The following is a 27209-nucleotide window of genomic DNA, read 5'->3' on the forward strand; positions in this document are numbered from 1 at the left end:
GCCATCCTGGGAGTGACTTCTGTATTTTGAACTTGGATCATATTACACAGCTGTGTATTGTGCAGTGGGATCTTAACCAGATCAGCTATTTAATTAAACAAAGACAAACCAGTTCAATGATGAATAACCTTTATTTCCATGTACTGTGACAGTTAGATGAGAAAACTGGGAAATAATGACAACCAAAGTATTCACCACCAGAAGTTGGTCACACTTCATTTCCAACCTGTATAGAACTAATGGTTCAAGAATCCCATTCAACTCAGGCTGTGCTTGTCAAACAGGTACTCTCCCATGCCATTCTCAGGGGCTCCCAGTCTCTTCAAGTTGGTGATGTGATCTCCAAGCTTCTTGATCATCTTCACTTGCTCATCCAAGTAGTGGGTCTCCAGGAAGTCACACAACTGAAAGTGAAAAACAAAGCACAATTAGCTCAGAGGAGACATCATCAAAGGCCTTCTGAGCTTCACCGCCCATGGAGATGGTCCTTTATCTTCTACTGGATGGGGTAACTGGTACAAGTGCTGCAGAGAAATAGGTGGATTGGACGTCAGATTAGATTTACTCCAGGAGTAATGCATTTACCAATTTAAAATTGGAAAGCAGAACCCCCTTCAGTTACAACTTCTCCTTTGGTGTCCCAATTTCAATCTGCTTTATGCACTGGTATGCACTGGCCTCATCTCAGTGAGATCCTGCTGTTGAAGTCTTTTGTGAAAGATCATCAGAAACCTATTGGGCATGGAGATATTGCTAAAGATCAGTGATCAGATTAAGCTCCCCAGATAGCCTTCAACTCACCCAAAACATGGCAAGTGTCAGCCATGGCTTACTGGTACCACTGCCAGTCAGAAGGCCCTGGGTTGTCCCATTTCAGAGAATTGAGTGAAAACCAACACTTCACTGCAGTACTGAGGGAGAGCTGCAATGTCAGAGGTATTGTCTTTTGGATAAAACAGTACACAAGGTCTTGTCTGCCCACATGGTACTATTTCAAAGAAAAAAAACTGGAATGTCAGTGTCCTGGCCAATATTGATCACTAACCAACTTAATAAAACAGACTATCTGGTGATTTCTCTCATTTCTGCAGCAGGATCTTGGTGTGCAGATTGACTGCCATGTTGCAAACATTACAATAATGACACTTCAAGAAGTACTGAATTGGCTGTAGTGTTTTTGGACACCGACGACAAGGAAGGCACTGTAGATATGCAAATCTTTCTTTAAATGAGACATTAGGAACTTACATGAGGGTCAGTGTTCCCAGTGGAGAGTTGGTGTAGATCCAACAGACTCTGGTTGACATCCTTCTCCAGCTGCAGAGCTCTCTGCATCACCACTAGGCCATTGCTCCACTCATCCTGCTCTGGTTTCTGAGAGTTTGTAGGGGTGGGGTATAGAGTAACATTGGAAGAAATTAGTTAACAGACTTGAACATTTCAGGAGTTAGTCAGATCACAACTCAATGTCATTCTTGATATTCTAAGCCAGGATTTTAACCAGACAGTTCATCAAGAATTCTCTTTGGAATGAGTTATTTGACTTGAAATCACAGCACTATAGGCTCTAAAGTGAGATCACCTAAAATGGAGCACAATATTCCAAATGAGGTCTATCTAGCAGTAATTGCAGTAACACTTCCTTGCTTTCTATTCTATGCCAGAACATGAAGCCCACCTTTCAATCAGCCTTTTGTCTCTGCAAGCTAGCTTCTAAATGACATCTGTACTGGGACACACCCCAAATCCCTACACTCTTACATCTGATGTGAACATCAACCACTTCCTTCCAGTCAACCCCCTAGCCAGTCTCCAATTTTGCCCTGGAGCTCACTATAGACCCTAGCTCAGCAGATCACTATTTGCACATTTAGATCATATGCACTAGTCACCATCCAGTGGTCTATTTTATACCAACTGCCTCCTACTCCACCCAGTTTTATTGGGGTCACAAGGTTGCTTCTAATGCACTTCCAATTTCTGCCAGCAATCTCCTGCCTTCTGAAAATCCATGCATACAACAATCATTGAGCCTCCTCTTGGAACAACTTCCATGACTCAGATAATCTAGTATGAGGTAACTAGCCTACTTTTCACAAAACCATGGCAATTCTTCAAAGTTTGCTGAATCTAACCTTGACATCCTCCAGGACAACACGCCCCCCACGCATATTCTGGAATTTCAGCAGTTTCTCAGCATGCTCACGTTCCTCATGTGACTGCTCCTTGAAGAACTCGGCAAAGTGACGCAGGGCAACATCATCCCGGTCAAAGTAATACGACTGCAGGTAGAGAGAAAAATGGAAAAGAGACAATTGAAATCTAGATCTGATCCATGGCCAACTCAAATGGTAGCAACACCAATACTTTCCAAATCCTTTTTGAATATGTTGGAAGCTCCTCATTGAAGTAGCTCAACAGAATAGGAGGTTATGTTACTAGAAAATATTAGCGAGCTTTAATGCTTTTTGGAATAAAGCTCTCAACTACACTTGGTCAAAATATCTGTGGTATCTTCTTTTGTTCCCAGATGAAAGTCTAAAAGCAGAGAAGGAAAAGAGCCAAATCTTTAAAATTAAATAGTTTAACACCATCCTCAGGTGAGAAAGACTAACAGGATTCACTCAATTAGAGGGGGATAAAAACTGGCCAGAACCAGCCAATGTTTCACTAACTAGTCACCCAATTCAATCTAATTGTTGCCATCCAAGTTGGAAGTTGACTAGTTTTAGTGAATCTTCAAGATGAACCCTCCATTACAAACTTGATGAAACCCTGGAGTTAGTTTCAAATATAAACACATCAGAATAGGACAGAGCTATTACAGAGCAGGAAAGAGTCCTTCTGCAAGATCACTGTCTTAAGAGCATTCACTGGATTAAGACTGGGGAGGGCTATAGAGAGACCCTCTAAAGCCCATTCATTGACCTAGAGAAATTCTACCTGCTTAGAATAAAATAACAGCCTTAATTTTGAAATAGGACCCCAAAAATACAAAACTCACCATGGAGAGATAAACATAGGAGGAATAGAGCTCCATGTTGATCTGCTTGTTGACAGCATCCTCACAGTCCTTGTGATAGTTCTGACGCACTTGGGAGGCCATCTTAACTCTTCCTGTTGCAAAGCACTGAGCTCAAACTCCACTGTAGTAACAACCTAACCTCTACCCTCACAAGCTCCTGCATTTCAACAGGGTCTGGCATGATCAATGATGATTGACAATCCCTGTGAGCCAGTCAGGATCTTCCATCAATCCAGGCACCAATTAACAAAGGAGAGGGGGCGGTGTGTGATACCCAGAGCCAATCAGAGCTTTGGAATACAGAGGTTTGGATGATTATTCTGTGATGTCATTGCTGTTGGTTTCTTTGACTTTCCTCAAACTGAATTTGAAAGCGTCTCTGTTCTCAGAATCAGAGTTTCACAACATATCTCAAAGAGCTCGATGAAATTCCACCCTACAGATGGTGTCGAGCACAGCCGGCTCTAAGTTAACCCGTCTCTCGGAGAATTGATGGGCATCTCGGTGGCTCCAGAATGAGTCCGTGATACCAAGGTTCACAATGTTGACCACAATAGATTGAAAGAGACTGACCTACACCAGTCAGTCTGCAGTGGATCTGCAAAGCAGCCCACAACGAGTTGGGGAAATGGAAAGTGGATCAGTGGGGAGCTTCAGACAGAATCTGTTGCTCCGTCACTGTAAAGTGCGATGTGGACTTTTATCCCCATGAAATTTAAGAGCTGTAAAGTCCTGTGGTTAGTTTGCACTGTTTCCTCATCTCCTGCAAACCCCGGGTCTGTTTTGAGGAATGGTTTTATACCAGAAAGGTCAAGTGTCTCGTGTTTTCTCGACCGATGCTGCCTGACCTGCTGAGTGTCTCCAGCGTTTTCTGTTTTTCTTTGAGATTTCCAGTATCATAGAGTCATAGAGTAATACAGCACGGATAGAGGCCCTCGGCCCATCGTGTCCGCGCCGGCCATCAAGCCCTGTCTAATCTAATCCCATATTCCAGCATTTGTTCCGTAGCCTTGTATGCTATGGCATTTCAAGTGCTCATCCAAATGCTTCTTAAATGTTGTGAGGGTTTCTGCCTCCACAACCCTTTCAGGCAGTGAGTTCCAGACTCCAACCACCCTCTGGGTGAAAAAGTTCTTTCTCAAATCCCCTCTAAACCTCCCGCCCTTTACCTTGAATCTATGCCCCCTAGTTATTGACCCCTCTACTAAGGGAAAAAGCTCCTCAGCATCCATCCTATCTATGCCCCTCATCATTTTGTACACCTCAATCATGTCCCCCCTCAGCCTCCTCTGCTCCAAGGAAAACAAACCCAATCTGCCCAGTCTCTCTTCATAGCTGAAGCGCTCCAGCCCTGGTAACATCCTGGTGAACCTCCTCTGCACCCTCTCTAACGCGATCACATCCTTCCTGCAGTGTGGCGACCAGAACTGCACACAATACAATACAATACAATACAAATCGCTTTATTGGCATGATAAGGTACATCTTATGTTGCCAAAGCATCAAAATACATTTATGGTTGAACACATAAACGCGGTTCCATTCATACAGTGTATAAACAGATATATCCCTGAGTTTATAAATATATTTTCGCCTTGTTTATATATACTCTTGTCTTAGTTTACTGGTTGTCCCTCTGTTCATGGCAAGCTGTAACATAGTGTGCCGCCAGTGTTACACAGCTTCTCTCCTCCCCCAGTAGGAATGGGAGTTTTTGGTTGTCAGTCAGATTTCTGAATTCAGGGCATATTTGTGAGAATTTTTGATAGAAATTCTCTCTGATGCCCTGATATTTTCCACAGGCTGTGAGGAAGTGCATCTCTGTCTCAACTACTCCCTGACTGCAGTGAGAGCATATCCTGTCTTCTCTTGGCAGCCTGGTCTGCCTGTGTCTGCCTTTTTCGATCGCTAGGCTATGTTCGCTAAGTCTGTACCTTGTCAAGGTTCTTCTCAGTTTGTTATCCTTTACCATGGTCAGGTAATCAGCTATGTTGTATTGTCTGTTTAGGGCCAAGTAGCAATTGAGTTTGCTTTGGGTTTTTGTTGTTTCTGCCCAATATGTCAGATATTTTTCCTTTTGCTTAGCGACGATTGTGTTGGGTCGAACTATTCCAGCTGTGGCCTAACCAGTGTTTTATACAGCTCCATCATAACCTCCTTGCTCTTATATTCAATGCCTCGGCAAATGAAGGCAAGTATCCCATATGCCTTTTTTACCACCTTATCCACCTGTTCCGCCGCCTTCAGGGATCTGTGTACTTGCACACCCAGATCCCTCTGACCCTCCGTCTTGCCGAGGGTCTTTCGATTCATTGTGTATTCCCTTGCCTTGTTAGTCCCCCCAAAGTGCATCACCTCGCACTTTTCCGGGTTAAATTCCATTTGCCACTGTTCCGCCCATCTGACCAACCCATCTATATCGTCCTGCAGACTGAGGCTACCCTCCTCGCTATTTACCACCCTACCAATTTTTGTATCATCCGCGAACTTACCGATCATACCCTTTACATTCATATCCAAGTCATTAATGTAGACCACAAACAGCAAGGGACCCAGCACCGATCCCTGTGGTACCCCACTGGCCACAGGCTTCCAGTCACAAAAACAACCTTCGACCATCACCCTCTGCCTTCTGCCACTAAGCCAGTTTTGTATCCAATGTGCCAAGGCACCCTGGATTCCATGGGCTCTTACCTTCTTGACCAGTCTCCTGTGCGGGACTTTATCGAAGGCCTTACTGAAATCCATCTATACCACATCCACTGCGTTACCCTCATCCACACACCTAGTCATCCCCTCAAAAAATTCAATCAAATTAGTCAGACGTGATCTTCCCTTGACAAAGCCATGTTGACTATCCCTGATTAATCCTTGCCTCTCCAAGTGGAGACAAATTTTGTCCCTCAGAATTTTTTCCAAGAATTTTCCTACCACTGATGTTAGGCTCACTGGCCTGTAGTTCCCCGGTTTTTCCCTACTACCCTTCTTGAATAATGGTACTACATTAGCAGTTCTCCAGTCCTCTGGCACATCCCCTGTGGCCAGAGAGGTCCTGAATATATGTGTTAGAGCCCCCGCAATCTCTTCCTTTGCCTCACCCAGCAGCCTGGGATACATTTCATTCGGGCCTGGGGATTTATCCATTTTTAGGCCAGCTAAAACCGCCAATACCTCCTCCCTCTCGATGTTAATATGTTCGAGCATATCACAGTCCCCCCGCCCTATTTCTATGTCTACATCGTCTTTCTCCATCGTGAAAACAGATGCAAAAAATTCATTTAGAACCCCTCCTACATCTTCCGGCTCCACACACAGATTGCCACTTTTGTCCCTAATGGGCCCTATTTTTTCCTTAGTTATCCTCTTACCCTTAATATACTTATAAAACATCTTAGGATTTTCCTTTATTTTGCTCGCCAGTGTTATTTCATGGCCCCTCCTTGATCTCCTAATTTCTTTTTTAAGTATCCCACTGCACTTTTTGCACTCCTCTAGGGCTTCCTCCGTCTTTAGCCTTTTGTATCTACCAAAAGCCCTCCTTTTTTTCCTAATCCATTCTCGTATATCCCCTGACATCCAAGGTTCCCTGTGGTTTTTGGAACCACTCTTGACCTTTACGGGAACATGTTGCCATTGTATGATCTCAATCTCCCTTCTGAAAGCCTCCCATTGCTCCGATGCGGATTTTCCTACAAGTAGCTGATCCCAGTCCATTTTGGCCAGATCCTGCCTTATCCTATTAAAATCGGCCTTCCCCCAATTTAGAACCTTTATTTCCGGCCCATCCCTGTCCTTTTCCATGACCACCTTAAATCTTACCATATTATGGTCACTATCACCAAAGTGCTCACCTACTAGCACTTTTTCCACTTGGCCGGCCACATTCCCTAGAATTAGGTCCAGTACCGCCCCCTCTCTTGTAGGACTTTCTACATGCTGGCTCAAAAAGCTCTCCTGGATGCACTTTAAGAATTCTACACCCTCTGAGCCTTTCACACTCTGACTATCCCAGTTAATATTGGGGAAGTTGAAATCCCCCATTATTATTACCCTATTATTTGCACATTTCTCTGAGATTTGCCTACATATCTGTTCCTCTATCTCCCCCTGACTGTTTGGAGGCCTATAGTACACTCCCAGCAAAGTGCTTGCCCCCTTTTTGTTTTTAAGCTCCACCCATATGGCCTCATTAGAGGAACCTGCTAATATATCATCCCTCCTTACTGCAGTAATTGACTCCTTAATTAATATTGCGACACCCCCTCCTCTTATACCTCCCCCTCTGTCTCGCCTGAAGATTCTGTACCCCGGAATATTGAGCTGCCAGTCTTGCCCCTCCCTCAACCATGTCTCCGTGATAGCAACAATATCATACTCCCATGTGTTTATCAACACCTTCAGTTCATCCACCTTATTTGCAAGACTCCTTGCATTAAAATAGATGCCATCCAGCCTTGCCCTCATATATTTGCCCTGGATCTCGCTACCACATGGAGTAGTTGAGGCGAAGAGCAGAAATGCATTTAAGGGGAAGATTGGTAAGAAGGGAATAGAAGGATATGCTGATCGGATTAGATGAAGAAGGGCGGGAGGAGGCTCGTGTGGAGCATAAACACTGGCACGGAGCAGTCGGGCCAAGTGGCCTGTTTCTGTGCTGTAAATTCGATGTAATTCTTAAAACACGGGCTCCTGTAATGTTTTTCACATCGAGTGGGCTGAAGACTTTGTTTTGTCTGAAACATGAAGCCATCCAACCCGTCAGCACGCAAACCCATCCCGACTCGTAGAATTGCGGCTCATCGTCGTGTGAAATGTGGGGACTCAGATACCCCAGAAATGCCTCTGAGAGATGCAAAGACATCAACGTGGAATGGCGGAAGACGGCAATTTCATTGCACCCGCTGCAGTTCTCAGCTAAGTTCCTAAATTAGCGTGTAAACACTGGCGTGTTGCAGCTGCAGCATCATCAACGGATGAATTCATTCCTGGGGGTGAAGGACACAAATGGAGATGCAGTCGGATTTGGAAAGGATGATTGCTATTTGGTATGAACTGCACAATGGGCCTGAATACCAATCAATACATTTAAGGAGCAGCTGCCGGTATTGGGTTTATACATTGATGGAACAGGCAGGGAGGGGGAAAGAGTTTCAGGAGAAGTATCTATTTAACTTGGGTGTTGTCCTTTGTGCATTTAATGAAATACATTTACTGCTTCCAGAAGGATTATATTTTGTGGGAATACAGTTCCACACGGATTCCTCGTCCTTCAATACCTTACCCAAGACCATGAGTGTTGGCAGGATAGTCAACCATGGTGGGAGAGGGGGGAAGGAGAGGGGTCCAAGAACAAAGCCCAATAGGGTATTCACACTTTCCCAGTAAGAAACCTTTGAATTCTCTACCCCAAAGGGCTGTGGATGCTGAACCATTAACTATATTCAAGGCTGAGATAGATTTTTAGATTGTAGTGTGATCAAGGGATATGGAGATCGGGCTGGAAAGTAGAGGTGAGATTGAAGATCAGCCATGATTTTATTGAATGGTGGAGCAGGCTCAAGGGCCGCATGGCCTACTCCTGCTTCTAATTATGTTATGTGGATAGCAAGCCGATATGGCAATTGTTGATTCTCCTCCACCACCACTTCAATTGTAATCCCCTTATCATGAGTTCAGTGAGCTCCAACATTGCTGGTCTGTGCAGCAGTTATTTGTTTCGCTGCCCAGAAAGGCTATAGCGGCACTGGTGAGTTTGTTAACAGAGTTACCCCCACTAATGACTGATGGGGATCTGTAGCAGTTTACTGAATACAAACTGCTCTTCCCCAGGGAAAATATAATTCTTAGAGAATGCTAAACCAGAGCTTTCTCTTCATTGGACTGAAATGACAGAACACAGTCACAGCAAATCATCCTTGTGTTTATTATAACTTGTATTTCATTGTAGTGGCTAAATTATAACTCTCCAAGCTCTCAAGGGCAGGGGGAATATTCATCACCATGGCAACAAGTACTTCTATTGAACTGCCTAGACCCCAAGCTTTGGAATGCCCTCCCTAAACCTCTCTGCCTCCTTTAAGACTCTAAAACCGAATTCTGACCAAACTTCAAGGGGCCCTGGTCCCATTAGCTCATTTGGCTGAACACACCTTTGTACATTAAGTTGTTGTATTACAACATTGCAGTTTGCTTGCAACACAAGATTGACAAATATCCAAGAAATACATAGAATATCCAAGTTAAATAAATTAAAATTACCGCAGCAAAAAAAAGAGAACTGTTCCCATTGGTGGAAGGGTCGAGAACCAGAGAACACAGATTTAAGGTGATTGGCAGGGGGCCCACAGACGACATGAGGAAAAACTGAACAGAGCGAGTGGTCAGCATCTGGAATGCACTGCCTGAGGTTGATAGAGGCAGACTCAATCTCGGTTTCCAAAAAGGGAACTAGACAAGCACCTGAAGGAAAAAATGGCAGGGCTCCACAGAAAGGGCAGGGTGTGGTACTAGCCGAAGTGCTCCTGCAGAGAGCCGGCATGGGCTCGACAGGCCGAATGGCCTCCTGTGCTGTAACCATTCTATGACCAAATCCCATGACAACACTGCTGCACAGCCCAGTGTAATACTGGAAATGTAAGCAAGTTCACAGAACATCACAGAAACCCCACAGTGCAGATAGAGGCCATTTCGGCCCATCGAGCTTGCACCGACACACATCCCACTCGATCCCCATAACCCCTACACCAACACATATCCCACCCTATCCCAGTAACCCCACGTATTTAATCCCCCCTAACGCTAAGGTTCAATTTATCATAGCCAATCAACCTAACCTGCACATCTTTGGACTGTGGGAGGAAACCAGAGCACCCGGTGGAAACGCACGCAAACACGGGGAGAATGTGCAAACTCCACACAGAGAGAGTCACCCGAGGCCGGATTCGAAACCGGGTCCCTGGCGCTGTGAGGCAACAGTGCTAACCACTATGCCAACTGGAACAAAAACCACTAAAATTTACAAGCAGACAAAATCCAGTCCAATATAGAACATTTTATTTACAGTTAGTGACATTTCACATTAAGAGCCCAGGTCTCTCAGCTCTTGCACAAAGTCACAAGCCATCATTCCCTACAAGACAGGAGTCTCGCACACAATTATAAATACAAGTACTAAACACAATAGGCTTCATCCCTGCAGTCACTCTTCCCCCAGGGTGTGCTTGTCAAACAGGTACTCTCCCATGCCATTCTCAGGGGCTCCCAGTCTCTTCAGGTTGGTGATGTGATCTCCAAGCTTCTTGATCATCTTCACTTGCTCATCCAAATAGTGGGTCTCCAGGAAGTCACACAACTGGGGAAAAGAGGGAAACTAGTTATGTCCAGCAGCAGATTTCAAGGAACATCCTAGCTTCCCCCCCCAAGAGTGTTTAATCCACTTGGACTGCAGGATAGTCTGGTGGTGCAATTGAGATTAATGGAATCACTGCATCATTAGATTAAACTTCCTGCACAATAGGGGCATAGATCCTAGAATCACTGGGACACATTTACTAGTCACTGTCCACAGTAGGCCAACCTCCCACCACTCAAACCTAAAAAAGGCACCAACACAGCTATTGGGCGTGAAGATCTTATAAATAGGCTCAAGTTTCCACCACCTCCAACTGAACATATGCCCACATTACAGCATCAAGAACTTACATGAGGGTCGGTCCTATCAGTGGCGAGTTTGTGCAGATCCAGCAGACTCTGGTTGACATTCTTCTCCAGCTGCAGAGCTCTCTGCATCGCCTCCAGACCATTGCTCCACTCATCCTGCTCTGGTTTCTGGAAAGGGAAATTCAGACAGTTCACTGTATAATGGAATAAACAAACAAGAAAGTATTGAAGGAAATTAGGGGTGCAAATATCTAATTTTACCATGAACCAATGTGTTAGAAGAAAATAGAACTACGGCATTAAGCCAACACAACTACTGGAGTCAAATCACAGATGTATTTAAGGGGAAGCTAGATAAGTACTAGGGAGAAGTGTATAGAAGGATATGCAGATAGGGTTAGATGAAGCACGGTGGGAGGTGGTTCGTGCAGGATACACTCCATCATGGACCCACTTGGTCAAATGGCCTATGTTATAAATTGGAACAAATTGCTTTAGAAAGTATTTAAAACAATCAGTCTACGGGGACCCAGACAGAAGGTCACTCGTTTATTGAGCCAAACCTTGATGTCCGCCAAGATGATTCGGCCTCCACGCCGATTCTGGAATTTCATCAGTTTCTCCGCGTGCTCCCGTTCCTCGTGTGACTGCTCCTTGAAGAACTCGGCAAAGTGACGCAGGGCAACATCATCCCGGTCAAAGTAGAAGGACTATGGAGAGATCAGAAAAGTAGTTGGGTATCCCAAAGCAGATCAATCATGGGTATCGTACATAAAGCCAACCTGGATTATGCTTTCTTTCAAAGGGTTCAAGTCTCACTGAACTCGTTGTACATGAAAACTAGCACAGGCCTACTTACTGCACTAACCTGGTAGCGAGTGGACAATCTTACCCCTAGCAATAGGGGAACTGGCCAATGGAAATGGCAAAAGAACCAGAGGCTACAGGAGGAAACTCAAGTGCATGCGCTGCCTGAAAGGGTGGTGGGAGCAGATTAAATAGTAACTTGCAAATATTGGCCCAGATCTAATGCCAAGGGGCACTAAACAAACCCGTTAAAGTAGAGTCTAGTCACAGTGCACAATATGTAGTACATCAAAGAGAAACTGGTCTGAGTCTTACTGGCTACATTCATCCCATGAACTAAAATTACCACAAGCAGCATTAATTTGGCACCTTCAACACTAATCAAGGTATGTGATACCAAGGAATAAAGGTTCATAAACCTTCAGAATTTGAAGTGCTTGGTCATGGTCAAGAAGTAGGAAAGCAGAGGAGTTAAGGGAGAGTTCCCCTGAGTAGGGTCAAAGTGGCTGAAGGATTTACCACCATTAAAGCAAAGGGAGCTAGAGAAAAAGACAGAAGGGCACAAACTAGTACTTAAAACTAGGAGGTTAAGAATATTAGGAACAGGAGTAGGCCATTCAGCCACCCAAGCCTGCTCCACCATTCAATTTGGTCATTGCTGACCTGTAGCTTTACTCCATCCCCCTGGAGACCCTTACCCAACAAAACATCTGTCTTGAAAGCTCCAATTGTCCCAGCATCCACAGCTTGCGGGATGGGAGGGCAGGAAAAGAAAGCGTTCTGGATTTCCACCACCCTTGTGTGAAAAAGTGCTTCCTGACTTCCCTCCTAAATGGGCTACTTCTAATTTGAAGATTACATCCCCTCATTGCAAAAGCAAGGTAGGAAAAAGCCATGGGGTGATTTAGAAGTGAGGATAAGAATTCTGAATGCCACACATTGAATGCAGAGTGTATTCCAAATATAATCTTCAACACCCTCACAAGAGCCCAGGAGAGAGTCATTAAGATACTCAGAATAAGGTTCAGCTATTGCAAGGACCTGGAGAGGCAGTTTGTTAATGCATACACAAGCTGATAAATTGCATTATTATAGCTTTAAAAAATGAATTAACTGTGCATAGATTGAGGGGTGGGCTAGATACAGCACAGAATTTAGTAAAGTCACATTACATAGTCTCCATTGTGAAGTGGTCAGAAATACAAGACTCACCATGGAGAGATAAACATAGGAGGAATAGAGCTCCATGTTGATCTGCTTGTTGACAGCATCCTCACAGTCCTTGTGGTAGTTCTGACACACTTGAGAAACCATCCTAATTATTAGTTTTATTTTAAAAATCTAAGCTTTGTTGAAGTAAGAAACTGAGATTTAACCAAACTCCTAATATTTATACCGCTGGATAATCCAGGGCGTGGCCGCCTAGATGATGAGTGACATTCCTCAATACCCAATCAGAAGTGGCAGCCTCTCTCAGAGCACCAATCAAGTAAAGGGAGGCGGGGAGATGACTCCCAGAGCCAATCAGAACTTTGAAAAATGAGTGTCATTGGCTGACAAGGCAATAAGGACCCCAAGGGAAGGGAACAGTAGCCTCGTGGTAAATTGACTGAACTAGTAATCCAGAGGCTTTGATTAATGGGACGTGAGTTGAAATCCATCCACAGCAGCTGGGGCATTTAAATTTATAGAAAAAAAAGAAGGATCCCAATCGCCCTGACTTTCCTCAAACACAGTTTGAATATCTGGAATCACAGGCTTATCTTTCGGCTAATCCATTGGGACGATTAAATCATCAATCAGAAACATTTAAACCATAAGTTACCCCCTTTTTAAAGGGGCACAAACAATAAGTTCCAAATTATGACAAAACTAAAATAAAAACCTTTTAAATTATAATTGAGTTCCCTGGATCCACTCTGCACTCCAGTCCCTCTGGTGCCCACCGGTTAGGGAAAGCCTCAAAGGGAACCATGAGACACTGCGTGCTCCCTCTTCAGGGACACCCAGGCATTGGTTGTAGCCACGGAAGAGAGGCGGGCAGCCGGAGCGAACACCCCCCACCCCATCGACCGCGCTCTGCCTGGACCAGTTGAGGGCCACCTTGCCCAGGTTAATTGAATCCTCCGTTGTTTGCGAGTCAGTGTCTTTTTAATAGTTCTGCGTGGTTCAGTGGGTTGGTCATTTTCAGGTATCTGTGGGTTTGAGGCAACATCCAACCAGATCAGTGAATCTGCAAAGCGGGTCAGGCGAATGGAAAGTGCGTGTGAAATAGCAGAGGCTCTGACCATCATTTTCCAATCTTCTCTGGCTTCAGGTGTGGTGCCAGAGGACTGGAGGACTGCTAACGTGGTACCGTTGTTTAAAAAGGGACCATGTACAGCAAGCACCTCAAAGCACTGGAGAGGTACCACCGACGCTGCCTCCGCAAGATCCTGCAAATCCATTGGCAGGATAGACACTCCAACGTCAGTGATCGCGCTCAGGCCAACATCACCGGCATCGAAGCTTTGACAACGCTCGATCAGCTCCGATGGACGGGTCACATTGTCCGCATGCCCGATACGAGACTCCCAAAACAAGCGCTCTACTCGGAGCTCCGGCACGGCAAGAGAGCCCCAGGTGGGCAGAGGAAGTGCATCAAGGACACCCTCAAAGCCTCCTTGAAAAAGTGTAACATCCCCACCGACACCTGGGAATCCCTGGCCCAAGACCGCACAAAGTGGAGTAGAAGAATCCGGGAAGGCGCCGAACACATCGAGTCTCTGCGCCGGGAGCAAGCGGAAGCTAAGCGCAGGCAGCGCAAGGAGCGCACGTCAACCCAAGCACCCCACCCACCCGCCCCCTTCAACCACCGTCTGCCTCACCTGTGACAGAGACTGCAGGTCCTGCATTGGACTCATCAGTCACCTGAGAACTCGTTTTAAATGTGGAAGCAAGTCATCCTCGGTTCGGAGGGACTGCCGAAGGAGAAGAAGAAGTTTAAAAATGGAGAATGGGATAGACCGAATAATTACAGGCCAGTCAGCCTAACCTCAGTGTTGGGAATATTATTGGAAACATTTCCGAGCGACAGGATAAATCTTCATTTAGAAAGACACGGATTAATCAGGGACAGTCAGCATGGATATGTTAAGGGAAGGTCATGTCTGACTAACTTGATTGAATTTTTTGAGGAGGGTCGATGAGGGTAGTGCGTTTGATGTAATCTATATGGATTTTAGTAAGGCTTTTGATAAGGTCCTGCAAGGCAGACTGGTCACAATAGTAAAAGCCCATGATATCCAAGGCAAAGTGGCAAGTTGGATCCAGAATTGGCTCAGAGGCAGGAAACAAAGGGTAATGGTCGAAGGGTGTTTTTGTGACTGGAAGGCTGTTTTCAGTGGGGTTCCGCAGGGCTCAGTACTGGGTCCTTTGCTTTTTGTGGTATATATCAATGATTTAGACTTGAATGTAGGAAGTATGATTAAGAAGGTTGCAGATGATACAAAAATTGGCTGTGTGGTTGATAATGAAGAAAGCTGAAGACTGCAGGAAGATATCAATGGACTGGTCAGGTGTGCAGAACAGTGGCAAATGGAATTCAATCTGGAGAAGTGTGAGGTCATGCATTTGTGGAGGGCTAACAAGGCAAGGGTTAAATGGTAGGACACTGAGAAGTGCAGAAGATCAGAGGGACCTTGGAGTGCATGTCCACAGATCTCTGAAGTTAGCTGGACAGGTAGATAAGGTGGTTAAGAAGGCATACGGGATACTTGCTTTATTAGCCGAGGCATAGAATATAAGAGCAGGGAGGTTATGCTTGAAATGTATAAAACACTAGTTAGGCCGCAGCTAGAGTACTGCGTGCAGTTCTGGTCACCACATTACAGGAAGGATGTGATTGCACTAGAGAGGGTACAGAGGAGATTTACGAGGATGTTGCCTGGGCTGAAGAATTTTAGCTATGAGGAAAGATTGGATAGGCTGGGTTGTCCTATTTATCCCTCAAATAAAAACAGAAAATGCCGGAGACACTCGGCAGGTCAGGCAGCGTCTGTGAAGAGAGAAACAGAGTCAACGTTTCAGGTCGATGACCTTTCGTCAGAACTGGAAAAAAGCCGGAAATGGAACAGATTCTTAAGCAAGTGAAGAGGCTGGGAAAGGGGGGAGGGGAGGAAAGAACAAAAGGGACGGTCTGTGATAGGCTGGACGGCAGGAGAGATTAAGAGACATTGAGAGATATTCAAGGCAAAGGGAGATGGTAATGGGACAGGTTAAGAAACAAAGGATGGCTCTAGATGAAGTGTAAATTGTGCTTTCTTTTAATATTAATCCCTCAACCAACATAACAAAAACAGATGATCCAGTCATTATCACAGTGTTGTTTGTGGGAGCTTGCTGTGTGCAAATTGGCTGCTATGTTTCCTACATTACAACAGTGACTACACTTCAAAAAGTACTTCATTGGCTGTAAAGTGCTTTGAGACTTCCGGTGGTCGTAAAAGGCGCTACAGAAATGCAAGTCTTTCTTTTCCCTAGTCTCATTCTTTTGTATTTTCCCACATTATATGCCATTTTCCACCCAGCTATCCCGATCCCTTTGTATTTGTAGGTCCGCCTCACCCCCATTATTAGATTCATGCCAGCTTTAAATGATGGTTAACTGTGTATGTGTGTTTTTGTAATGTTATAAATATTACCTTTTGCACGAGTACATTCCATGTCTTTGACATGTACTGGGGTAAGTCTGGTCTATCCGCCGGGGAAAGGATGTTGGAGTTAAGCTGACAGGATTGGGGGGATTGCAGGAAGAGAGAGGCAATCACTGTGTGTACTCTTTTTGAGCAACCCATAAACAAAGAGACTAACTAAACTCAAAACATTAAGTGAAACTTAACAAATCAAGTTGAAATTTGGTTGCTGGGTGATGAATCACTCCAGTCCCCACCGGTCGCAGGAGGCCTCGAGCGTGCCGGGTTCACCGCGTGCTCCATCTCCAAGGACACCCGGGCACGAACATGGCCGCGGAAGAGAGGCAGGCAATCCGGCTGAACGACCCCCCGGACCAATTGATGGCTTTTTTAGCCAGGCCCAGGCCGACAAGGGTGACCGTAGATCAGGAGCGTGGGACTGAAGTGCAACCAAAAAAAGCGAGGAGCAGCCCCTTCAGGTAATGAAAGAGGGGCTGCAACCTCTCACATTCTATGTAAACGTGAAACACGGACTCCTCCAGGCCGCAAAAAATGCAGGCGGCCTGGGAGTCCGTGAACCTATTTAAAACCATATTGCACAGGACCGCTCCGTGCAACACCCTCCAGGCCAAGTCCCCGATGGAACAAGGGAGGACTCCCGCGTAGAGAGCCCTCCATTGGGGACCTCCGCCACCGCCGGTCAGCAAGACGCCACGCCATGGCGTGTGCAGACAGCAGACGGCAAAGTGGAGTGTGTGTGCAGGAGCAGCCCGTACAGGAAACTCCTCCGCGCGGAATGAAAAGGCACGGAGGGTCTTTCCTCGAGACGGCGCAAGTTGTGAGGAGCTGGTTCCAGAGGAGAGTTTCGGGGCCGGGCGCCGATCAGGAACTCCGTCTGAACGGGGGTGAGCTCGGACGGGATCGCCCCCGTGCTTAAGCCGCCGCGATACACCTAGTGGAGTCAGGGCCCAGTGCCACTTTCACTGACTCGATGGCTTTGACTGCGAGCCGGACGTTGGCCCAGGACAGGCGCCGTGCCAGCTCCTCCGGCGCCATGCAGACCACTCCTCCGCCATAGAGCAGATACCCGACTCTGGTCACCTTGCCAGGCACAGCCCTGCACGCCGCCAGCCACCCGAACCCACAGTCGTGGAGGTGTGGATTCCTGAGCAACGGCTCCCGCAGGAGAGCCGCCGCTCCCGACGGGGGGAGAGTTCCGCCTGGAAGCGACATAGTTCCAAACCCATAGCAGTTCCTGGTAGAAGACAGGCAGCTCCCGCAGGCTGGCACGCATGCCGCCCACTTTCACAAACAGGAGCTGCGTGGCGTAATTGAGGCGGTGCAGCTGGTGGAAGAAATACGTCGCCAACGCACACCATCTCAGAGGACACAGCCCAGCGTAGCTCTTGTCTGAAGACAACCAAATGTTATCAGAAAATAAGCAACCACTCAAATTTACAAGGAGACAAAATCCAGTCCAATGTTGGACAGTTTATTTACAGTTAGTGACAGTTGATATTACAGAGCCCAGGTCTCACAGCTCTTTGTACAAAGTCACACAACCCATCATTCCCTGAAGGACAGGGTCTCCCACACAATTATATAAACACGAGTACTGAACACAATAAGCTTCAGTCACTCTCCCCCAGGGTGTGCTTGTCAAACAAGTACTCTCCCATGCCATTCTCAGGGGCTCCCAGTCTCTTCAAGTTGGTGATGTGATCTCCAAGCTTCTTGATTATCTTCACTTGCTCATCCAAGTAGTGGGTCTCCAGGAAGTCACACAACTGAAAAGAAACAAAGTGAAACTAGTTATGGCCAGTAGCAGATATCAAGGAACATCCAAGCTCCCCCCACTTCCTCTAGAGTTGGGATTTTAATCCTCTTGGACTGGAGGATAGTCAAGTGGTGTAATTGAGATGATGTAAATTTGCTCAAATGATCTAGTAATTCCTGTACAATAGATGCTTAGATCCTGGAACCACTGCGACACACTTATTCTCAATGTCCACATAAGGCCAACTGTCCCATCCTCACCCCAACCCCCTTAAGAACCCAGGAGACACCAACACAAAGCGATTGGGCATGTAGATTGTTGAATCAGCTCAAGGACAGCAAGGTTCCACCACCTCCAACATACCCAAAAACCCACCAAGAACTTACATGAGGGTCAGTGCTCCCAGTGGAGAGTTTGTGCAGATCCAGCAGACTCTGGTTGACATTCTTCTCCATCTGCAGAGCTCTCTGCATCACCTCCAGACCATTGCTCCACTCATCCTGCTCTGGTTTCTGAAGGTGAAAGTCACAGTTCACTTACAATGAATTAAACAAAAAAGACACAAGACAGCACAAGGAAAACAGGGGTGAAAAGCAGCCAGAAATCCATGTTACCATGAACCAATGTGTCACAGGAATATAGAATGACAGCATTAAGCCACCAGAACCATGGATTCAAATTGGAACTAATTGCTTTAGAAAGTATTGGAAACAAGGGGAACCCGACAGAAGGCCACTCATTTATTGAATCCAACCTTGATGTCCTCCAAGATGATTCGGCCTCCACGCCGATTCTGGAATTTCATCAGTTTCTCAGCATCCTCGTGTTTCTCATGTGACTGCTCCTTGAGGAACTCGGCAAAGTGACGCAGGGCAACATCATCCCGGTCAAAGTAATAGGACTGTGGAGAGAATTTTAAACAGCTTCAGCAGACCTAGATCTTCATATACAATGCAAGATTATATTTACCCCTAGTTAGCTAGTGAGTTCTTAATCTTGCAAAAATAGATAGAACCATAGAAGATAGGAGCAGTAGTAGGCCATTCGGCCCCTTGAGCCTGTTCCAACGTTTAGTGAGATCATGGCTGATCATCCAAACAAGTACCCTGTCCCTGGCTTCTCCCTTGATCCTGAAGATACTATTGGTTAACTCGCAAAATGCAATTCACTTCACTAATCTGAACATGTTGGCCAGCTTCTCCTCCCAAGAACCAGGATGAAACAGTCAACCAACAAATAAAAACTATAAACTACAGTTCAGGATTATATTTCATGACCAGTCAAACTAAACTCTACTGCTGGATAAGTAGTCCCTCCTCTACTTCCAGTCAGTCAGTCAGTCAGTCATTCAGATGAGATGTTAAACAGAGGCCCTGTCTGTCCTCAGGTGGATGTGAAAGATCTCAAGGCACTACTTCAGAGAACAGGGGAGTTCTCTCCAGATTCCCAGGCCAATATTTATCCCTCAACCAAAACAGATGATCTGATGAGTCTCATTGTTTGTGCAAGCTTACTGTGCACAAATTGGCTGCTGCATTTCCCACATAACAGGTGACTTCATTGACTACCTCCCAAAGTGCCTTGTAGCCAAAGAGATCTAGGCACAGTGAACAAGGCTTCAACACCAGGATTCCCAGAACTTCACTTCCAGTTAAAGAGAAAGCTAGTGAGGACCTGCCATCATGTCACTCACTACAGTCACCCCACTGAAACTGAACTTTGTTTCATATCAACAAGCACCAACAGTCACTTGACCAGGTTTGTGCTCTTCTGTTACAAACTCAGGCAGCAGCTGAGCTCGTTCCATATATTAAACCTGCTCAACAGAGTGCAGCTGCTACAAGGAGCAGGCCATCAACACAACAAGCTCACCCTGAAGTACTCACTGCTCAAAGATTGCTTCCCCAGGTAAGGAAGTCAAGAGAAATATAGTTTAAAGCCAGTTCATGGAACTACAGAATGTCCAGCTTTTAAGAATACAGCAACAAGGAATACAAGACTCACCATGGAAAGATAAACATAGGAGGAATAGAGCTCCATGTTAATTTGCTTGTTGACATCATCCTCACAGTCCTTGTGGTAGTTCTGACGTACTTGGGAGGCCATCTTCACTATTTCCTGTTATACTATTACTGCTCACGATCACCTAGAAAGTTCAAAAACTAACCCTTTCTAACTCAAGCTCTTGTATTTATACTACTGGGACAGCCTGCATTCAAACAAGGAATGACATCACCAATGATGATTGACAATCCCTGAGAGCCAATCAGGAATCTTTCCTGAATCCAGGCACCAATTAACAAAGGAGAGGGGGTGTGGGGGAGGAGGGGGGGGGACCCAGAGCCAATCAGAGCTATGGAAAACCGGCAGGTTTGGGAGATCAGTCTCGGTGATGTCACTGCTTTTGGGTTCCTTGACCTTCTTCAAATCGGAAAGTCTCTCGTTGTTCGATGCTCTCATTTGAATTAAATGACAATTTGCTGCTTTTCTAAAGCTCAAGGTGCTGAGAATCATCCTTCGCTATCGATGAATTTTCCTACAATCGTTCCTTCATCGTCGCTGGGTAAAAATCCTGGAACTCACTGCCTAACAGCATTGTGGGAGTACCTTCACCGCACGGAGTTCAAGAAGGCGGCTCACCCCCACCTTCTCCAGTGCGACTCGCGCCGAGCAATACATTCTGGCCGTTGACAGCGACGCCCACATCCCGTGAATTAATATTCTAAAAATGGAATAAATTGATTGGAAACATCTTTGTGTGTTATGGAACATACACCAGAGTATTATTCATTTCACATTTTCAGATTCTGTAGAACCGGGACCCATGAGGCTTGACTTTCCATTAAATATTTCTCCCCATCACACAATCCCTTCGGATGTAAAGACAGAAATTTCTCTTCCAGAAAAAACAGGCAAGTTCCCGATGGCGGGGAGTCCAGAACCAGGGGTCACAGTCTAAGGATAAGTGGGAAGCCATTTAGGACTGAGATGAGGAGGAATTTCTTCACCCAGAGAGTGGTGAACCTGTGACATTCTCTGCCACACAGGGCAGTTGAGGAAAATTCATTAAATATATTCAAGAAGGATTTGAATATATTTCTTGAGGCTAAAGGGATCAAGGGATATGGGGAGAAAGCAGGGACAGGGTACTGAATTTGGATGATCAGCCACGATCTCATTAAATGGCTGAACAGGCTCGAGTTGCCGAATGGCCGACTGATGCTCCAATCTTCTATGTTTCTCTGTGTATTTTCTAGCCCGTCACTCGGGGAGCTGCTACCAGGGCTGTGCTTCTTTGTAGTCAGACTGTAGGAAATGTTTCGGCACGGAGCGGGGTGAACGTCGACCTCATAGATTTTGTGAGATGCAAACAGTTACCATTAGTGCCGTTCTGACCTCAGTGCGGGGAGTGCTTGCAGCCGAACCGCACCCGAGTTCAACGTGTTAAATTGGTATAGAACCTCGGTTAGACTACACTTGGAGTACGGTGCACGGTTCTGGTCTCCATAGAATCATAGAATAGTGCAGCACAGAAGGAGGCCATTCGGCCCATCGAGTCTGTCCCGGCTCGTTCAAAGAGCAATCCAGTTAGTCCCACTCCCCCGCTCTTTCCCCAGGAACCTGGAACTTTTTTCTACTTCAAGTATTTATCCAATTCCCTTTTGAAGGCCACTATTGAATCTGTATCCACCGCCCCATCAGGCAGCGCATTCCCAATCCTAACCACTCCTTGTGTAACAACGTTTTTCCTCCTGTCGCCTCTGGTTCTTTTGCGAATCATCTTAAATCTGTGTCCTCTGGTTAGCGACCCTTCAGCCATTGGAAACAGTTTCTCTTTATTTACTCTTTCGAAACCCTTCATGATTTTAAACACCTCTATCAAATCTCCTCTTAGCCTTTTCTGCTCGAAGGAGAATATTACAAAAAGGATATAGAGGCACTGGAGAAGGTGCACATTTGATTTACAAGGATGATAGCAGAACTGAGAGGTTATATCTATCAGGAATGACTGAACAAGCTGGGGCGCTTTTCTCTAGAAATAAGAAGGCTGAAGGGTGACCTAATGGAGGTCTTTAAAATTATGAAGGTGTTTTGATAAGGTAGATGGAAAGAAAATGCTTTCACTTGTGGGGGAGTCCAGAACTGAGGGCCATAAATATAAGATAGTCACTAATAAATCTAACAGGGGATTCAGGAGCAACTTCTTCAGTGGTGAGAATGTGGAACTCGCTACCACATGGAGTAGTTGAGGCGAAGAGCAGAGATGCATTTAAGGGGAAGTTTGGAAAGAAGGGAATAGAAGGATATGCTGATCGGATTAGATGAAGAAGGGCGGGAGGAGGCTCGTGTGGAGCATAAACACCGGCACGGAGCAGTCGGGCCGAATGGCCAGTTTCTGTGCTGTAAATTCGATGTAATTCTTAAAACACGGGCGCCTGTAAAGTTTTTCACATCGAGTGAGCTGAAGACTTTGTTTTGTCTGAAACATGAAGCCATGAAACCCGTCAGCACGCAAACCCATCCCGACTCGTAGAATTGCGGCTCATTATCGTGTGAAATGTGGGGACTCAGATACCCCAGAAATGCCTCCGAGAGATGCAAAGACATCAACGTGGAATGGCTGAAGATGGCAATTTCATTGCACCCGCTGCAGTTCTCAGCTAAGTTCCTAAATTAGCTTGTAAACACTGGCGTGTTGCAGCTGCAGCATCATCAACGGATGAATCCATTCCTGGGGGTGAAGGACACAAATGGAGATGCAGTCGGATTTGGAAAGGATGATTGCTATTTGGTATGAACTGCACAATGGGCCTGAATACCAATCAATACATTTATGGAGGAGCTGCCGGTATTGGGTTTATACATTGATGGAACAGACAGGTAGGGGGAAGAGAGTTTCAGGAGAAGTATCTATTTAACTTGGGGGTTTTTACTTTGTGCATTTAATGAAATACATTTACTCCTTCCGGAAGGATTATATTTTGTGGGAATACAGTTCCGCACGTATTCCTCGTCCTCCAATACCTTACCCAAGACCATGAGTGTTGGCAGGTTAGTCAAACATGGTGGGGGAGGGGGAAGGAGAGTGGTCCCAGAACAAAGCCCAGTAGGGTACTCTCAGTTTCCCAGTAAGATATTTTCAAATTCTCTACCCCAAAGGGCTGTGGATGCTGAACCATTAACTATATTCAAGGCTCAGATAGATTTTTAGATTGTAGTGGGATCAAGGGATATGGAGATCGGGCTGGAAAGTAGAGGTGAGATTGAAGATCAGCCATGATTTTATTGAATGGTGGAGCAGGCTCAAGGGCCGCATGGCCTACTCCTGCTTCTAATTATGTTATGTGGATAGCAAGCCGATATGGCAATTGTTGATTCTCCTCCACCACCACATCAATTGTAATCCCCTTATCATGAGTTCAGTGAGCTCCAACATTGCTGGTCTGTGCAGCAGTTATTTGTTTCTCTGCCCAGAAAGGCTATAGCGGCAGTGGTGAGTTTGTTAACGGAGTTACCCCCGCTAATGACTGATGGGGATCTGTAGCAGTTTACAGAATACAAACTGCTCTTCCCCAGGGAAAATATAATTCTTAGAGAATGTGAAACCAGAGCTTTCTCTTCATTGGACTGAAATGACAGAACACAGTCACAGCAAATCATCCTTGTGTTTATTATAACTTGTATTTCATTGTAATGGCTAAATTATAACTCTCCAAGCTCTCAAGGGCAGGGGGAATATTCATCACCATGGCAGCAAGTACTTCTATTTAACTGCCTAGAGCCCAAGCTTTGGAATACCCTCCCTAAACCTCTCTGCCTCCTTTAAGACTCTAAAACCTACTTCTTACCAAGCTTCAGGGGTCCCTGGTCCCATTAGCTCATTTGGCTGAACACACCTTTGTACATTAAGCTGTTGTATTACAGCATTGCAGTTTGTTTGCAACACAAGATCGACAAATTTCTTAGAAATACATTGATATTCTAAGTTAAATAGATCAAAATTACCCTGCCAAAAAAATAAATAGAACTGTTCCCATTGGTGGGAGGGTCGAGAACCAGAGGACACAGATTTAAGGCGATTGGAAGGGGGCCCAAAGACAACATGAGGAAAAACTGAACGCAGCGAGTGGTTAGGATGTGGAATGCACTGCCTGAGAGGGTGATGGTGGCAGACTCAATCTCGGTTTCCAAAAGGGAATTAGACAAGTACCTGAAGGATAAAATGGCAGGGCTCCACAGAAAGGGTAGGGTATAGTACTAACCAAAGTGCTCCTGCAGAGAGCCAGCATGGGCTCGACAGGTCGAATGGCCTCTTGTGCTGTAACCATTCTATGACCAAATCCCATGACAACACTGCTGCACAGCCCAGTGTAATACTGGAAATGTAACCAAGTTATGCTAACTGGAACAAAAACCACTAAAATTTACAAGGAGACAAAATCCAGTCAAATATAGAACAGTTTATTTACAGTTAGTGACATTTCACATTAAGAGCCCAGGTCTCTCAGCTCTTGCACAAAGTCACAAGCCATCATTCCCTACAGGACAGGCGTCTCGCACACAATTATAAATACAAGTACTAAACACAATAGGCTTCATCCCTGCAGTCACTCTTCCCCCAGGGTGTGCTTGTCAAACAGGTACTCCCCCATGCCATTCTCAGGGGCTCCCAGTCTCTTCAAGTTGGTGATGTGATCTCCAAGCTTCTTGATCATCTTCACTTGCTCATCCAAGTAGTGGGTCTCCAGGAAGTCACACAACTGGAAAGAGAGGGAAACTAGTTATGTCCAGCAGCAGATTTCAAGGAACATCCTAGCTTCCCAAAAGAGTTCAATCCACTTGGACTGCAGGATAGTGTTGTGGTGCAATTGAGATTAATGGAATTACTGCATCATTAGATTAAACTTCCTGCAGAATAGGGGCATAGATCCTAAAATCACTGGGACACATTCACTGGTCAATGTCCACAGTAGGCCAACCTCCCACCACTCAAAAACCTAAAAGGCACCAACACAAAGCTATTGGGCGTGAAGATCTTTTGAATAGGCTCACGGTACCACCACCTCCAACTTAACAAATGCCCACATTACAGCTTCAAGAACTTACATGAGGGTCAGTCCTAACAGTGGCGAGTTTGTGCAGATCCAGCAGACTCTGGTTGACATTCTTCTCCAGCTGCAGAGCTCTCTGCATCGCCTCCAGACCATTGCTCCACTCATCCTGCTCTGGTTTCTGGAAAGGGAAATTCAGACAATTCACTGTACAATGGAATAAACAAACAAACAAACAAACAAAGTATTGAAGGAAATTAGAGGTGCAAATATCTAATGTTACCATGAACCAATGTGTTGGAAGAAAATAGAACTACAGCATTAAGCCAACACAACTACTGGAGTCAAATAACAGATGTAGTTAAGGGGAAGCTAGATAAGTACTAGGGAGAGGTGTATAGAAGGATATGCAGATAGGGCTAGATGAAGCACAGTGGGGGGTGGCTCGTGGAGTATAAACTCTGTCATAGACCCACTTGGCCAAATGGCCTGTTTGTTATAAATTGGAACCAATGGCTTTAGAAAGTATTTGAAACAATCAGTCTACGGGTCCCAGACAGAAGGTCACTCGTTTATTGAGCCAAACCTTGATGTCCTCCAAGATGATTCGGCCTCCACGCCGATTCTGGAATTTCATCAGTTTCTCAGCGTGCTCCCGTTCCTCGTGCAACTGCTCCTTGAAGAACTCGGCTAAGTGACGCAGGGCAACATCATCCCGGTCAAAGTAGAAGGTCTATGGAGAGATCAGAAAAGTCATTGGGTATCCCATGGCAGATCTATCATGGGTATTGTACATAAAGCCAACCTGGATTTTGCTTTAATTCAAAGGGTTCAATTCTCACTGAACTTGTGGTACATGGAAACTAGCACCGGCCTACTTACTTCACTAACCTGGTAGCAAGTGGACAATCTTACCCCTAGCAATAGGGAAACTGGCCAATGGAAATGGCAAAAGAACCAGAGGCTACAGGAAGAAACTCAAGTGCATGCACTGCCTGAAAGGATGGTGGGAGCAGATTAAATAGTAACTTGCAAATATTGGCCCAGATCTATTGCCAAGGGGCACTAGAAACAAACCCATTAAAGTAGAGTCTAGTCACAGTACACAATTCATGTGGTACATCAAAGAGGAGAAACTAGTCTGAATCTTACTGGCTACATTCATCCCATGGAACTAAAATTACCACAAGCAGCATTAATTTGGCACCTTCAACACTAATCAAGGCATTTCAGAGGAGAACCACATACCAAGGAATAAAGGTTCATAAACCTTCAGAATTTGAAGTGCTTGGTCAAGGTCAAGAAGTAGGAAAGCAGAGGAGTTAAGGGAGAGTTCCCGAGTAGGGTCAAAGTGGCTGACGGATTTACCACCAGTACGGCAAAGGGAGTTAGCGAAAAGACAGAAGGGCACAAGCTGAGAGTTAAAACTAAGGTTAATATTAGGAACAGGAGTAGGCCATTCAGCCACTCGAGCCTGCTCCACCATTCAATTTGATCATGGCTGACCTGTAGCTTTACTCCATCCCCCTTGAGGCACTTACCCAAGAAAAGCATCTGTCTTGAAAGCTCCAATTGTCCCAGCATCCACAGCTGGGGGGAAAAGCAGGTAAAGAAAAAAAAAAAAAAAACAAAGTGTTCCAGATCTCCACCACCCTTGTGAAAAAGTGCCTCCTGACTTCCCTCCTAAAAAGGGCTATTTCTAATTTTAAGATTACATCCCTTTATTGCAAAAGCAAAGTAGGGAAAGGCCATGGAGTGATTTAGAAGTGAGGATAACAATTCTGATTTCCACACATTGGAATACACTCTGCATCCAAATATAAACTTCAACAACACACAAGAGCCCAGGAAAGAGAGTCATTAAGATACTCAGAATATGGTTCAGTTACTGCAAGGACCAGAGAGGCAGTTTGTTAATGGACACACAAAATGATAAATTGCATTATATTTTAGCTTTAAAAAATGAATTTACTGTGCATAGATTGAGGGGTGGGCTAGACACAGCACAGAATTTAGTAAAGTCACATTACACAGTCTCCATTGTGAAGTGGTCAGAAATACAAAACTCACCATGGAGAGATAAACATAGGAGGAATAGAGCTCCATGTTGATCTGCTTGTTGACAGCATCCTCACAGTCCTTGTGGTAGTTCTGACACACTTGAGAAGCCATCCTAATTATTATTATTTTTTGCTAAATCTAAACTTTGTTGAAGT

General features: G+C 45.3%; 2 protein-coding genes across 7 annotated transcripts; both read right to left on the reverse strand.

The window, feature by feature from the left end:
- On the reverse strand, positions 1–27209 carry LOC147081758 (ferritin heavy chain B-like). Of its 6 annotated transcripts, none has more exons than XM_085980713.1 (4): positions 3005–3154; positions 2136–2282; positions 1249–1374; positions 1–404 (listed from the first exon to the last, which is right to left on the reverse strand). In XM_085980713.1, the coding sequence occupies exons 1-4, from the start codon at positions 3104–3106 to the stop codon at positions 258–260; spliced, it is 522 nt and encodes a 173-aa protein (XP_085836839.1). In that variant the 5' UTR covers positions 3107–3154; the 3' UTR covers positions 1–257. The 6 variants fall into 6 exon arrangements, with proteins under 6 accessions (XP_085836839.1, XP_085836838.1, XP_085836837.1 ...); XM_085980712.1 differs by lacking the exons at positions 1249–1374; positions 2136–2282; positions 3005–3154 and adding exons at positions 10727–10852; positions 11248–11394; positions 12704–12861 and having other exon boundaries at positions 41–404; XM_085980711.1 differs by lacking the exons at positions 1249–1374; positions 2136–2282; positions 3005–3154 and adding exons at positions 18328–18453; positions 18696–18842; positions 27064–27209 and having other exon boundaries at positions 115–404.
- On the reverse strand, positions 24383–26259 carry LOC147081759 (ferritin heavy chain B-like). Its single transcript, XM_085980723.1, has 4 exons — positions 26242–26259; positions 25580–25726; positions 25049–25174; positions 24383–24702 (listed from the first exon to the last, which is right to left on the reverse strand). The coding sequence occupies exons 1-4, from the start codon at positions 26257–26259 to the stop codon at positions 24550–24552; spliced, it is 444 nt and encodes a 147-aa protein (XP_085836849.1). The 3' UTR covers positions 24383–24549.

The sequence above is a fragment of the Somniosus microcephalus genome, unplaced genomic scaffold (genome assembly GCF_052327205.1).
Source record: "Somniosus microcephalus isolate GS21.2 unplaced genomic scaffold, FLI_Smic_1.0 scaffold440, whole genome shotgun sequence".
Classification (NCBI taxonomy): Eukaryota; Metazoa; Chordata; class Chondrichthyes; order Squaliformes; family Somniosidae; genus Somniosus; species Somniosus microcephalus.

Excerpts from the sequence above, each read along its gene's own strand:
- LOC147081758 (XM_085980709.1), bottom strand. The coding sequence starts at position 20,047 with ATGGCCTCCCAAGTACGTCAGAACTACCACAAGGACTGTGAGGATGAT. Across the intron at positions 18,843-19,945 it reads CCTATGTTTATCTTTCCATG|TCCTATTACTTTGACCGGGA; the intron begins GTGAGTCTTGTA and ends TTCTCTCCACAG. Across the intron at positions 17,952-18,327 it reads CTGGGAGCACTGACCCTCAT|TTGTGTGACTTCCTGGAGAC; the intron begins GTAAGTTCTTGG and ends GTTTCTTTTCAG.
- LOC147081759 (XM_085980723.1), bottom strand. Across the intron at positions 25,175-25,579 it reads TCATCTTGGAGGACATCAAG|AAACCAGAGCAGGATGAGTG; the intron begins GTTTGGCTCAAT and ends TTCCCTTTCCAG. Across the intron at positions 24,703-25,048 it reads CTGTTAGGACTGACCCTCAT|TTGTGTGACTTCCTGGAGAC; the intron begins GTAAGTTCTTGA and ends CTCTCTTTCCAG.